The following is a 13,861-nucleotide window of genomic DNA, read 5'->3' as shown; positions in this document are numbered from 1 at the left end:
GGGGCAAGAATGGCATCCCCACGCAGACATTGTCTGGCTGGAGCCACCATTGTAGGGACTTCTGCATGGTCCTCGGGATGGTGAGCAGCTTGGTAGGCGTGTCTCAGACGGGGTCGAACACAAAGAGGAACCAAGATTGAAGGGGCCTGAGGCGCAATCTGGCCCACGGTGTAACGAAGGTGGTGGAGGCCAGGTGACCCATGGCGACTTGCACCACACGGGCCTGTAGACGCCTTTGGCGAAGGCAGGGCTGTAGGGATGCGCAGAGGGTTTGAAACCTTGTCTCTGGAAGGTATGCCCTCATCGTTACAGAGTCCAGCGTGGTTCCTATGAAGTCGATTCGCTTGGTAGGAGTCAGGTTGGACTTGTCGAAGTTGACCTGTAGTCCCAATGCTTGAAGCAGAGACAGGGCAAATTCGAGTTGCTTTAGCAAAATGTCCATGGAGGACGCTGCGAAGAGCCAGTCGTCTAGGTATGGGAAGACTGTGATTCCTCTTTGACGCAGGTATGCCACCATGGGAGCCATGCACTTGGTGAAGACCCTTGGGAGCTGTGGAAAGGCCGAAGGGAAGGACCTTGTACTGGTAGGCCTGGTGGCCGACAGCGAAAGCGAGGAACCTCCGGTGGTCCTCCAGGATCGCGATGTGAAAATAGGCATCCTTTAAGTCCAGTGTCACGAACCAGGAGCCTTCCTGCAGGAGTGGTAAGATAGAAGCAAGGGTTACCATCCTGAATTTCTTGTAAACAATAAAGTCATTGAGGGCCCGAAGATCCATTATGGGTCTGAGGCCAGAGTCTTTCTTCGGTACAGTGAAGTATCCGGAGAAGAAGCACCGTTTAAACCCAGAGGGGGAGACGGGTTCAATGGCGCCTTTGTCTAGAAGAGTGCGCACTTCGTCGAGAAGGGTGTCCGAGGGGACAGTTGAAATGAAAGCTCCAGTTGGTGGGAGCTCCGAGAACTCCAGGGCATAGCCCCTGCGGATGATGTTAAGTGCCCAAGAGTCCGTAGTGATGGCGGACCAGGTGTTGAAGAAAGGGCTCAGCCTGTTGGAGGTGACGAGGTGCGCAGGAACACATCAGAACCTCTTTTTGCCTCAGCCATCCTTCTTCCTATACCCCTGTTGGTATCTTGGTTGGGAAGATTTGACGCCTGTCAGCTGGGGGAGCAGGCGACCAGGAGGATCGGCCTTGAGCATGACTGTCCTGATGGTGAGGACGATCCTGGGGCTGGAAGCGGTACTGGCCACCTGGATGCCAAGGGCGCTGACTAGGGTACCTCTGACGGGGGGACTTGGATGCGGTGGATGACATACCGTGCTTTCTGGCTGCAGTCTTCATCCTGTAGCGGAAGCTGAGCTTCTCGTCCGTGTCCCGGTGGAACAAGCCCGAGTTGTCAAAGGGCATGTCCTCTATAGCTGCCTTCGCTTGCGGGGTGAGATCCGAGGACCGAAGCCACACATAGCGGCGGAGAGCTATGGATCCGCAGAGGACCTTCGATGTACAGTCCGTCGAATGCCTAGCGGAGATGATCTGCTGTCCGCCTATCAGGTGAATTTCGTTCCTGAGCGCGGACATCATGCGTCTCCTGTCGTCTGGCAGGTCCGCAATGGTGGGGTCCATCTTTTCTACGAGGTACTGCACGTAGGCTCCCATGCAGGCTGCGTAGTTGGCCACCTTCAAGTCCAGGGCCTCTGAAGCGTAGAACTTCTTGGCCAATCTGTCCAGTTTTTTGCTGTCAACTGGGGAAGACGAGGACTTTGGAGCGAAGGTGGACTGGGCTCCTTCCACGATGGCCGAATTTGGCTTTGGGTGGTTGGAGAGCCAAGACGGAGCGGATGGAGTGACCCGATAGAGGTTCTCGATCGTACAGGACGTCGATGGGATGGTGGCCAGTGCGTCCCATGAGCGCTTAGCGATCTTCTCTAGAAATGGTAGATACGCTAAGGCTGGTGGAGCTGGGGCGGAGCTGTGGATCCTCCTCTCCACTGGGTCAAGGGCATCGTCCTCTGGATGGGCCACTTCCAATTTCAGGGCATCAGCCATCTGGATAACCCTGTCGGTGAAGGACCTGACATCGTCCGTGGGCGACGGGACTGATGGGCCCTGTGGGACGAACGGAGCCTCGTCGTCGTCGGAGAGGGGGGATGCAGAACGAGGGGACCTCGATCTGGACCTTGAAGGAGATCTACTGCGCCTTTTGGGCGAAAGGTCAATCGCGTCCAAATCGTCCAGCACGTAGGAGGTAGCAACCTGGCGACGGTCCCGTGAGTAGGCTCGGATGTTACACCGTAGATGGGACGGGTCCACAGGGATAAAGTACTGTCCCGTGCGGTGGTCGTATACCAGGTCCGGGAAGGCCTCAAATAGGTCCTGGTCGCGCTCCGCGGGGTCTGGACGCTCTGTTCCCAGGGCTTCATCCGCTTCAGCCCCCAGTGCTGCCCGATCCTTCCTTGGGGGAGAGCGGGGGCGCTCTCTGTCCCGTGCTGTCGGTTGTGGCCTTCTCTCTGGGGAAGGAGAACGAGACCTGGATCTGCGTCTCTGTGGAGACAAGGGGACATCAGAGTCGTGGAGTTCCCCTTCAGACTCAGAGTCTATGTCCACAATCTGCAAGGCGTCCGCCGGTGCAGACAGATGGGTGGTGAGAAGGACTCTGGGCTCGAGAGGCACCATCCGGGAGGCAGCCGGAACAGGAGTCGGGGTCTTCACCGGCTCGGTGACCGGGGATGTAGACGGTACTGTCCTCGACTCAGGCGGAGGCACTGAGACCGTACTTGGAGGGCCCTTCCGACGGCTCTTGGCGGGCGGCGATGACGAGCGAGCCCGCTTCTTATCGTGGTCGGAGTGCTTGTCCCCTTTCCTCTTGGGGGCTTTGGGGGCATCCGCATCCCCAGAGGCTCCAGAACTGCCAGGCTGGCTCAAGACCTTTTCATAGAGCGCAGCCTTAAGTGTCCGGTCCCTATTCTTGAGGGCCTGGGCGGACATCGCCTTGCAGTGGGGGCAGTTGCCTGGAATGTGGGACTCCCCCAGGCAAAGGACACATCTGCCGTGGCCGTCGGCCTTGGGGATTTTCACCCCGCACTTAGTGCGCTGCTTGAAGGAGGCCATGGTAAGAGAGATCCGTTACCAGTCCATACGTCAAGCCAAAGGTCAGAAAAATGGTCAAGCCGATTAGGGAAAGTCCGAAAGAATAGTCAAGTGAAAGTCCGAAGGTCAAAGCCAGAGATCCCAATACACAAGAGCAAGCGAAATGCTAGCGAAGTTCCTCGAGCTGCTTAGCGCGGCGGAACAAAGGAACTAAAGAGGAGCGGGCCACCAGGGGCCTTATATATGGGTGGGCGGGGCTACTGCCAAAAAGTTGCAGAAAGATACATCGCTTTCTGCCTGGAGATTCTAGAAGTTTCCGAGGATTGCTGCGCAGGCGCAGAATAAACCCATTTGTGTGATTCGCAGAGACCACGAAGAAGAACCCTATTTCTTCCTTCTGGATCATTTCCAGAGTTTTTAGTTCAACTCCTTCTTCAGAAGTTGTACTGCAATTCCCATCACATCCTACCACCAGCTATGGTGGGTACAGTTGTTTACAGCTGCAATACAGCAGCACATGGAAGAACACACATTGCCTAATTCTGATTTAGAATATCGGAAATGGGCCAATGGCTATCCTGAGCAATCTACACTGAAGGTGATTCAGCACTCTGTGTGAAGCAAAATGGAGGAAAGTCTGAAGTATCTTAAAAAGCTTGCCAAACATGAGATCACACTGCATGCAAGCAGAAAGAAAGAAAGAAAATTTCACACACAAGAGACCCCCTTTATTGCTACAAGATAACAAGAAAATTTACCGCAGTTACCTGCTATTGGTTATTATAGACACATAGGACTGCACAGCAGTTGCTAGGAGACCAGCTATCTATAGCTTTCTTCTTTTAAAGATATAAAAGAATTAATGAGAATAGTTGCAAGTTTACTCCCCAATTAGTGGCCTGCTATTTCTCAGAAGCACTGAAGCATCTTCACATATGACCAAAAGCAAGGCAAGCAACAAAGCAGAACCTAGCAACCATTTCAGGTACTGAAAGCGTATTCTTTCTATTGGTTGGATGGATTTGTTTGTTTAACCTTTTATCTGAACCTTAAAAGAACAATCAAAGGGGACAGAGAAGATGTAAAGAAAGTCTGCACCCCATTAAAGCAATAAGAGCGGCAGCGTTTTTCCTTTATGAACCTCAGAAGCAAGAAAACAGTACCATCTCATAGGTGGGTGCATGGGAGGAAAATAGTTAAAACAGATTCTTAGCATAAGCAAGCTATTGTGGCTGATGCCTATACACACTAACAAAGCAAGAAGCCTTCTCTTCCCTTATGAGAATCATTTCATAAGCAGACATCACAAATACTGAATCCAACTTTAAAGATTTCATCTACACTGCAAATATACCCCACTGCCCTGTGCTAACACACTATTATTATGTCCAGAGCAAAAAGTACTTGTCATACTGTTTATTTATTTATAAATCCTGTTTTTCTCCCATATGGGACCCAAAGCAACTAAAGAACAAGTTACATTTTTAAAAAGTTACATTATTTAAAAAAAGTAACTAGCTCTAGAGCCTAGGGTCAGCCACCAAGACAGGCTTACCTCATATCTCCATCAGTCATACCTGTGTATGTGGTGGTGGTGGGATTAAGAAAATGGCCTTTCCTGAGGATCTCAGGGTCCTCCTATGCTAAGGATCTTGTAGGCTAATATATAGGGATATGATGCATCAGATAGCCTGGGCCTAAACAAAATAGGGCTTTAGAGATCATAATCAGGACTTTGATTGTGTGTGGAAACAGACTAGTAAGCAATGAAGCTCGTGCAACAACCTACTAGTATGGTTTCTGAAAAGAGCACCAACGAATGACAACTGAAGTGTTGAAATGCTTTTCAAATTCAACCACGTGTAGAGCACTTTATGGCAATATAAACAGGAAGTAAATATCGTATATACTCAAGTTTTATTTATTTATTTATTTATTTATTGTATTTATATGCTGCTTTACTCCCCAAAGGGACCCAAGTCAACCTCACGTATAAGTCGAGGACAGGTTTAGGGCCAAAATTATGGCTTTTGATATGACCTGTGGCTAGGTCGAGGGTAAAACTTAGAGGCACATAACAAAGAATGTAAAGGAGGAAATTAAGGAAAACAATGCCAAAAATCTTACAGAATTCTGATAGTGTGTTTGTACTTCTCCAACCCAGGCATTCAAAAAGGACAGAAATGGAGCCATGGCAGAGAGAGTAGAGGGGGTTGGTGCTTCTTTTAAATGCTCCTAGGATGGACGTGGCAGCTCAGTAGTTAAGACATTGACTCTGACGATTGCAAGGTTGGCAGTTTGAGACCCAAGTGCTGTGTGATGGAGTGAACTCCTGTCACTAGCCCCAGCTTCTGCCAACCTAGCAGATCGAAAGCATGTAAAAGTGCAAATAGATAAATAGGTACCACTTTGGTGGGAAGGTAACTACACTCCATGTAGACCATGGAATAGTCTTTCACAATGCTGGCTCCCTCAGCTCTGTTACTACACGCTGTTACCTTCCCATCGAAGTGGTACCTATTTACCTACTTGGACTTTTACAGAGATGAGCACCACCCCCTACACAACTAGACAATATTGTCAAGGGAAAACCTTTACCTTTAGGATAAACTAAGCTCTTGCCTTTCATCACTCTGCTCAGAGAAAGTGGTGGTTGTTTTTTGAGCCATGGATAAGTTTTCTTTATCATTTTTTTACTAAAATGTCTAGTCTTATGCATGAGTATATACAGTAAGTCATGTCAACATGGTCATAGCAGATATCTCCAGGGATAAACACAGTTAACAGAGTAGTTTCCATACAGTGAGCCAAATGGGAAGAAAAGACTTCCCTATTCTTGTTTCATTCAAGAACAAAAAGTAGCACCTTAACACTGAAACACAGGCCATCAGGGGGGCAAAAATATGCACGACTGAATTAAGAGCACAGTGGTATGTTGTGCAGAGATCAGTGATTAACTACGCTCTTAACAAAATGAGGAAAAAGCTTGCTTCTCAAAGAACAGTTAAATGAAGAAAGATGGTGATGACAACAGTGATGATGATGAGAACAGCCTTCTGGAAAAAGGAATTCATGTCATGTTTGGTTGAAGGATTTTGAAAAGCTGCTGTAAGGATAGACCTACCCTTGGGTTTCTCTGCTTATAGCATTTTATAGCATTTTGATCCTTAAGAATGGTGCATAAGCCTCAACGTCTGATTACGATATTGTTGAGAAGACGACAAGAACACAGCTTGTTGTAATGAGAGGCAGTCTCAATGGAGGCTTAGCTGTTAATAGGGATACCACAGTCACCACCAAAAAAAACCCCCAAAGATTTAGGCAGAGAAGCTTTGTCGCTGGGGTTTCCCCTTAGAATGCCCAATGAAATTCAGAAATTCTGTGTTCAGTTTGAAAATTTGGGGTGACAAGTACCACTGCTGAGGAAGAAAAACAAGGAACTCCAAGGCAGTTTTAAGGTTTCAGGCAAGAAGAACAGAAAGCTTCGTCCCTTAGATGCAGGAACTCAAGGTGGGCCAAACAAAAACTAACCTATGGCTGGGGAATGAAAAGCAAGCTCAGGGGAATTTTTTATAAATTAATAGTCATCTAGCTAGCTACAAAAAGCAGTTTAGGGCAACACTAGAAGTTAAACATACCATAAAAGAGGATCCGGCTCATGGATCTCTCTGGGAGGTGGAGAATACTTCAGAATTGGGCCATGAGTCTATTAAAAAGATAGTTGGGTGGTGGTATGGCAACCTGAAAGGTTGTTGCTGTATTTTCCAAGGTTACAGAGAGCAACTCTCTTTAGATTAACCAAGAAAGAAACTTATTCTCTCCATGACTCCTGTATCTCTTCAGCAATGCAGAGCCTTAGTAGCAATATCTCTGCCAGCTTTTCAGGTATCCTTTTTAAATACAAAATGCATTATTGATCATAAAGCTAATGCTTTTATAATTATTAATTTTATAATGCACAATACATGTGTCAACATGTGTAATATCAACTCAAGACAACCTCATTTTCAGCAGGAAACTGGATTCACTGTTATAAACTCGGAAATCAGAAATCTTTGTTGAGCTATTGCATGTCACTTGAACATCTACTGGTAGATCCTGATTTGCTTACCCCCCACTCTTGCTAGAGAAAAGTTACTACAGTACTTCACAAATAAATGAAGGATTTTATTTATTACTTCACAAATGAATTAAGTTTATACCATCTTCCATATTCAGATGATTTGATAATTATTTACCGTAAGGTTTTTCTTCTGTTACTTTTCCTGAAGAATCATATGTGTCTGTTGCCTTTCCCAATTCTCCAACAGCTGTGTATTTCTGTGAAGGAAAAATAATTTGTGTATAACAAAGGCAAAAGGGAGAACCTGGTTTCATTAAAAATATCAGTACTGAGTTAATACTATGCCACCAGACCTAGATGAAGAGAGGAAACACAGAGGCAGGGAATGAAGACTAAGATTTAGGACTATATGTACACATCCTCTTCTGATTTACCACACTCATAAAAACAGAAGCACACTAATTGGCTATTATAAAATATAACCCATAGTCATGAAAAGGTACTAATGTTAGAATATTTTAGTGAAATAAAAAGAGTGGATTTAACACTGGAATGTGCTCCATCAGTTTCAGTGAGCTTGTCATCAAGAAGGATTGCACAAAGCTATAAAATCAGAACATTAAAAGGAAAGGAGGGAGGAAGGGAGGGAGATGACTTCAGTCTTCTCAGTAAGTGCTGTCACCTCTCAGGAGGGGAAAGGAAACTGAACCCGCAACAAAAGAGGCAAGGAAAAGTGGAGCAATATTATCTCTAAATTGAAAGAGAAGCACAGGAATTTCAATCAAACTGAACACTCTGTGAATCACTGCTTCTCTTTTTAAAAAAAACAGCAACAAATCTTCATTCACATTTAGCCAGAAACAGCATTTTGCATCATTATTTGCAACAATAGAAACTGGTGAGAGGGAAAAGAGAAAATCCTTTCAGATAACCTGTGGTTTGTTTTTAAATCTGAATATTTCACCAGTGAGATACTGAGATTACCTCACTACATTCTTATAGTGCTGCTGCTACACTGTTACTGCTCTGACTGCCTCCTGTTGCATTCTGGGGTTTGCAGTTCACTGAGGCCTAAGAGCTCTCTGGTTGAGAATTCTAAATGCCTTTTCCTCAACTGCAAATCCCAGAATGTCAGAGGAGGGAGCCTGGGCAGTAAAAATGGAATAGCAGCAGTGTAAGAGTGTAGTGCGGTAGCTAGTTAAAATGAGGACTGAAGTGAATGGAAGCGTGCGAGATACTTTACAGACCTTGGAAAAGTTACCTTTGGACTACAGCTCACAAGCAGCATAGCCATTGGTTATTCTAGCTGGGGAATTCTGGGAAGTGCAATACAAAGATGTATTTTGTTTCCTAACTAGAGAACTTGTAAACCAAAGATATTTGAGGCCTAAGTTGTTCCAATAAATAAACTGATATAGCACAACTTTGCCATTGATTACTGATCATGACTGTTCTGTAAGACCGCAATTTTCAGAGACTGCATGCCACTAAATACTATTTGCTATATTCTATATGCAGGAAATGCTTTTAAATTCCTGCTTGTGGGCTGTTTGAAGGGGTCTGAAAGGCAACTGAAAACTGGACATCATCTTTAGTTCTTATCTAGCAGGAAACTTAAACTCCTAGTTATCTCCAGCTTACACTGCTTTCTGTAAGGAGCACAAAGCTAAATTCCTGCTGCTTTGAGTCAGGGGAGTAAACTATTATGCCAGCTGCGAATCATAAAGATAGCAAGCATGCTTCATTCAGGGCACAGTGGAGTGAAGAGAAAGGATTGACTCCTATATTGTGGTCAGTGTTGGAACGTTATCAGTTTTTGCATCTACCACACAATTTATAATAACCTCACTTTAAAATACAGTATGTCCCTGCCCCTTAACCCAGAAAGCCCATTTTCTTTCTAGATGCCATAATGAGCATGGGCCATAAGATTCAAAGAAATGGCAGAAAATCCCACAAGTTATGGGAATTAATAAGAAGGCTGTTTTCAGTATCATTCCAACACTGATTTGAAATTGCATTTTGAGCCTTGCTTCCCCAACATAGCTCATAGTAGTTGTAACATCCCATAGACAGACAGACATAGATATAGATATATATGTATATTCGTCAATTTTTTGACCTAAGTTTCTAGACTTATACATGAGTATATACAGTACCCATTTCACAATGACAAAAGATACCAGACAGCGAGTTGGACATACCATGTATCATTCAAAAGGACAAGGAAGAACCACAGAAAACTGTGCTGTTCTGTAAGCTTCTAGTAGGTATCAATTTCACTGTGAAGAAGGCCAAATTCCTGAGCTCCTAACTTATCATCTATTTAAAAGCTTTTAGAAACCACAAAAGAGAATGAGATATCCACATCTTTGATACAGTTGTGTCCAATGGGGCATGCTGGCAACCATCTTCTACACTTCACACTGGAGGGCAGGTATAAAGTAGGATAGCAAATTCTCTGGCTATGTAGAAGATTCAAGATTCTCTGCCTCATACCTTATACCTCATCAGATTCCCCAGAATTTATTGTTTTTGGTCACTTGGGTTCCCAAGTTTGTAATTTGCATCCAGTAGTCAAATCAACATTTATTTTTGAAAATGTTTTAAAAAGTATAAATTGCAAATAGCAAGCCTTGGTACTGCCATTTTATATAAGGGATACCATTTTACTATGCCATTATATTTAATGCGACTTAAGCATCTATGAATTTTGCTATCCGCCTCCAAAATCTAAACCCCATTGGATACCAAGGAACCTAGACTGGTGGCTTACACCTGGGCTGTTGTATTTTATGGGCTTTCCAAGCCTCTTTTTTTTCCTATTTATTCAGTAATTTCATTGCATCAAAATCAGTGACAACTAACTGTCTAATTCCGCACTCTGACTGGGTTTCCTTAATTAATAACACTTTATTTTTCCCTACCTATATTTCTCCAGTTGTGCTCCATCTATCCAAATTACCTCCTTATCTTTTTGTTTATCTTTTTGCTGGCTAGCAGTATTTTACCCCTTCACTGGCCCTTTAACCAGACTTACATCCATTCATAAACTGCTGAAGTCTTTAACTCTTTGATGATAAAGACGACAAAACAGTAAACAATTATGGGTTTCCCATTACAACGTAATAATTACACCCATTCCTCACAATCAGCTATGCTGGCTAGAACTGATGAGAGCTGGAGTCCAACAACATTTCTGTCCCTACCCACACTTGCATATACTTGCATAGTCACATATGTTAGAAAGTATTAACATTTTCTTGATCCCTGTGCCCATTTTCTTAGCATAAGGACAAAACGGTAAAAAACATACAACTGTCACATTAGGAATTCAGAGGTAGAAGCAAGCACATACATTTGTTGACCTTTTAAAATCATTATTTGTAGCATTTACATACCTCTTGACAGATTAAAATCTAACATGTTTACATTAAAATGCACGTGCATCAACATAAAAATATTACAAAATAATTTCAAAATAATTATTGTTTATCTAACCATACAAAAACAAAGCAGTCAAATTTATTATCAGTGAATAAGGCCTCTGTATGAATAAGGCCTCTGCAAAATAATTCTCAAGAAGTGATTAAAGATTAATGTCATTCTGCCTCTTGAATCATGCAGAGAAAAGTGTGGATACTATCCTTAAGTGTGGATACCACCCTTATGACTCAGATGTGGTCTTCAGATTTCCTCCATCCATTCTTGATAGACAAACAACTATGAACTTCAAGACAAGGATATAACATTGCAGCAGTTTATTGATACAATGGCGCACTCATGACGTAACTGGCACAACGCAATATGCGGGTGCTATGCGTCCATTACGTCATATTGGCAGTGCCCATGTACACAGGGCATCGACATTATTATTATTATTATTATTATTATTATTATTAACCTTTATGCTGCCACCAGTATGTGCTTGGGTTAGGGGCCATGCTGCGCGGTCCCGTAACCCTAGCACAGTGCAAGCACGGTGCTATAGTGCCATCTGTACCACACCACAGATAGGATAGGGAAGAAAATAAATATTTCAATTCAATTACAGTATTGAAGGATTTTTTAAAAAATGAAATAGTGAAAACTGAGCTGCCTAATAATTTAAACCTAAAGGACAAAATGTGGAGGACAAGAGCATGTTATAGACAACAGAACAAATTTAAATTTAATGAACAGCCAACAGGCTGTCTTAATACCAAGCAACATTACTTCTCTCTTATAGAATCATTTTTCTCAGGAGACAAAAAGCTGACTTTGTACTAACACAGCACTATTTTTTTACTGCAAGACGCTATAATTGTACTGTCACTGTTGAAGCACTATCAGATCTTTACACCAAAAATAGCTAAATAGTTTGACCCTGTAGATCTATCTCTGTTTTGAAATGATATTAACTCATAGGGTGACCTGACTTCCAGAAGGCAGGTAAGAGATACTGATACTTGAGCCTATGCAGGATAATTCCCCAGTTAAAGGAATTTCATGTGTCCATGAGACACTATAATGCTTGGACACAATGACTACATAAGGCTGGATGAAGCCAGAACACCTTGTCAGGAAGCCCTGTTAAAAAGATCAGTTCTTTTAAATTTGCTGCTGAAACATCAGCACTCTTTTCACCATGTTAGAACTGATCATGGATGGATTCATTTTGCTTATTCTCTGATGTCTTTATTCACCAAGCAGTAGCTGCATTAACAGTAAGACACATTATTCCAGATAATATAGATAAAACCAAGTCTCAGCTTTGTTCGCTACTCCTTTTACTTCTCCTCCATGCAGGAGTTTGAGATTAGAAATGTCTACCTTTGGCCACTGCCATCTGGAAGCAAGAAAATGCACGATTTTCCAGTATCCTTCCTAACTTCAGGAGTCTTCACATGATCAGGAACTTCTCTACTCAGGCTTCCCTCCCTCCACACGAGAAAAGAGCCAGTGGAATAAGGGGCAAGACTAGGCATTCCTCTCTCTGTGTTGATTGAAAGTGGGTAAATAAGGCCTGAATGGAGATCCATGACTGATAGTTCCATGTGTGCTGAAAAAGAAGATGGTCTACATGCAGCAAGGTGTCTCTTACATTTTTATGGAAGAATACACAGGGTCACATCTTGGAATCTTTTTTTCCCTCTCAATCACAACCACCTGTTTGCCTCTTATCCACTGAGAAGAAGCTGTGCCAAGGAACTGGGATAAGGTAAGACATGCCAGGACCATTACTTTGCTTCTAATGATGGAGAGATGGCTACAACATTAGCTCTACTGTGAACAACACAGAAGCTATTCAGATTGTTTTATTCCATCTCCTTGGTACCGGCAAAAAGTTGACCAATCCTCCTCAAACCTATCATTGTTTACTCAGAAGTAAATATTTTTGTCAATTAGACATATTCCAATGAGCTCAAACCTGCAGGGCCAGACAAACTGCATCCCAGAGAAACTTGCTGATGTATGGGCCGAACCCCTTGCCATAATATTTGAGAAATCTTGGAGTGTAAGGTGAAGTGTCAAAAGACTGGCAAAGAGCATCCATCGCATTCCCACCATCTTCTAAACTAGTGGCCTGATCAAAAAAAGATATAAGATTAGTTCAGCAGGATTTGTTCTTGACAAACACATGCTGGCTTCTTCTGGTCACTGCATTGTCATCAAGATACTTACAGACAGACTCCTGTATAATCCGGTCTAATATTTTTCCTGTTAAATAAGTAAATAAATAAAAAATTAAAAAATCCAGGAAACCATAGACCAGTCTGCCTGACCTAAAAAACAGGAAAAATATTAGACCGGATTATACAGGAGTCTGTCTGTAAGTATCTTGATGACAATGCAGTGACCAGAAGAAGCCAGCATGTGTTTGTCAAGAACAAATCCTGCTGAACTAATCTTATATCTTTTTTTGATCAGGCCACTAGTTTAGAAGATGGTGGGAATGCGATGGATGTCATTTATGTGGATTTGAGCAAAGCAATTGATAAGATCCCCCTATAATGTTTTGAATAGCAAATTGTGATTAAATGTGGAATAGTTAGGAACATTGTCAGATGGGTCCATAATTGGTTGGAAAACCATGTCCAAGGAGTCATTATCTTGAATGGAGTGTTTCAAGGTTCTAAATGTCTCAAGAACTGTCCTGTAACTGTCCTGTAAGGAGAGGGCAGACCTGTCGTCTGCTGCTTCATGGGGTAGGACCAGATCTAATGCTTTGAAGTTACAGGACAGTACATACCGACTGAATATTAGAAGGAATTTCTTTACAGTAAGAGTGATCCAGCAATGGAATCAATTGCTTGGAGAGGTGAGGGGACTCATTTTCTGCACATCTTCAGAAAGAGTCTAGACAGCCATTGGAGATGCCTTAGCTAGAGATTCTGCATTGAGCAGGGGCGTTGGACTAGACAGTCCATGAGGACCCTTCCAACTCTATGATTCTATGACTAAGTAAAATGGGCATTGAGTTACAGGCTAAATGCTTTCTGTAAAGAACAAAATAAGGCAACATTCCCCACCACTGAAAATTACAGAATCTATGAAACAGAAAACTGCATCTTCTGAATTAGCATATATATCACTTGATGACTGCAACGTCAGGTGATGTTTGTTTAAATATGCCATCACCAATCTGACATTAAAACATTCACATCAACTACTGAACAGATGTTAAAAATTGAATAGCTAATATAAAAAAATGGAAAATTCAGATTTATAGTC

At 43.1% G+C, this 13,861-nt stretch overlaps 1 protein-coding gene across 2 annotated transcripts in view; it reads right to left on the bottom strand.

Moving 5' to 3' along the window:
• TRUB1 (TruB pseudouridine synthase family member 1) overlaps positions 1-13,861 on the bottom strand; it is a 51,671-nt gene that overhangs the window by 24,030 nt on the left and 13,780 nt on the right. For both annotated transcript variants that reach the window (XM_089509983.1, XM_089509982.1), the window contains exon 4: positions 7,323-7,404. In XM_089509983.1, coding sequence (XP_089366109.1) covers positions 7,323-7,404 — 82 coding nt within the window. The remainder of the gene's footprint in view (positions 1-7,322; positions 7,405-13,861) is intronic.

This window comes from Sceloporus occidentalis, unplaced genomic scaffold, assembly GCF_023333645.1.
Source record: "Sceloporus occidentalis isolate IW3139 unplaced genomic scaffold, rSceOcc1.0.p SCAF_2, whole genome shotgun sequence".
Classification (NCBI taxonomy): domain Eukaryota; kingdom Metazoa; phylum Chordata; class Lepidosauria; order Squamata; family Phrynosomatidae; genus Sceloporus; species Sceloporus occidentalis.
This window is presented reverse-complemented; position numbering and strand designations above follow the sequence as displayed.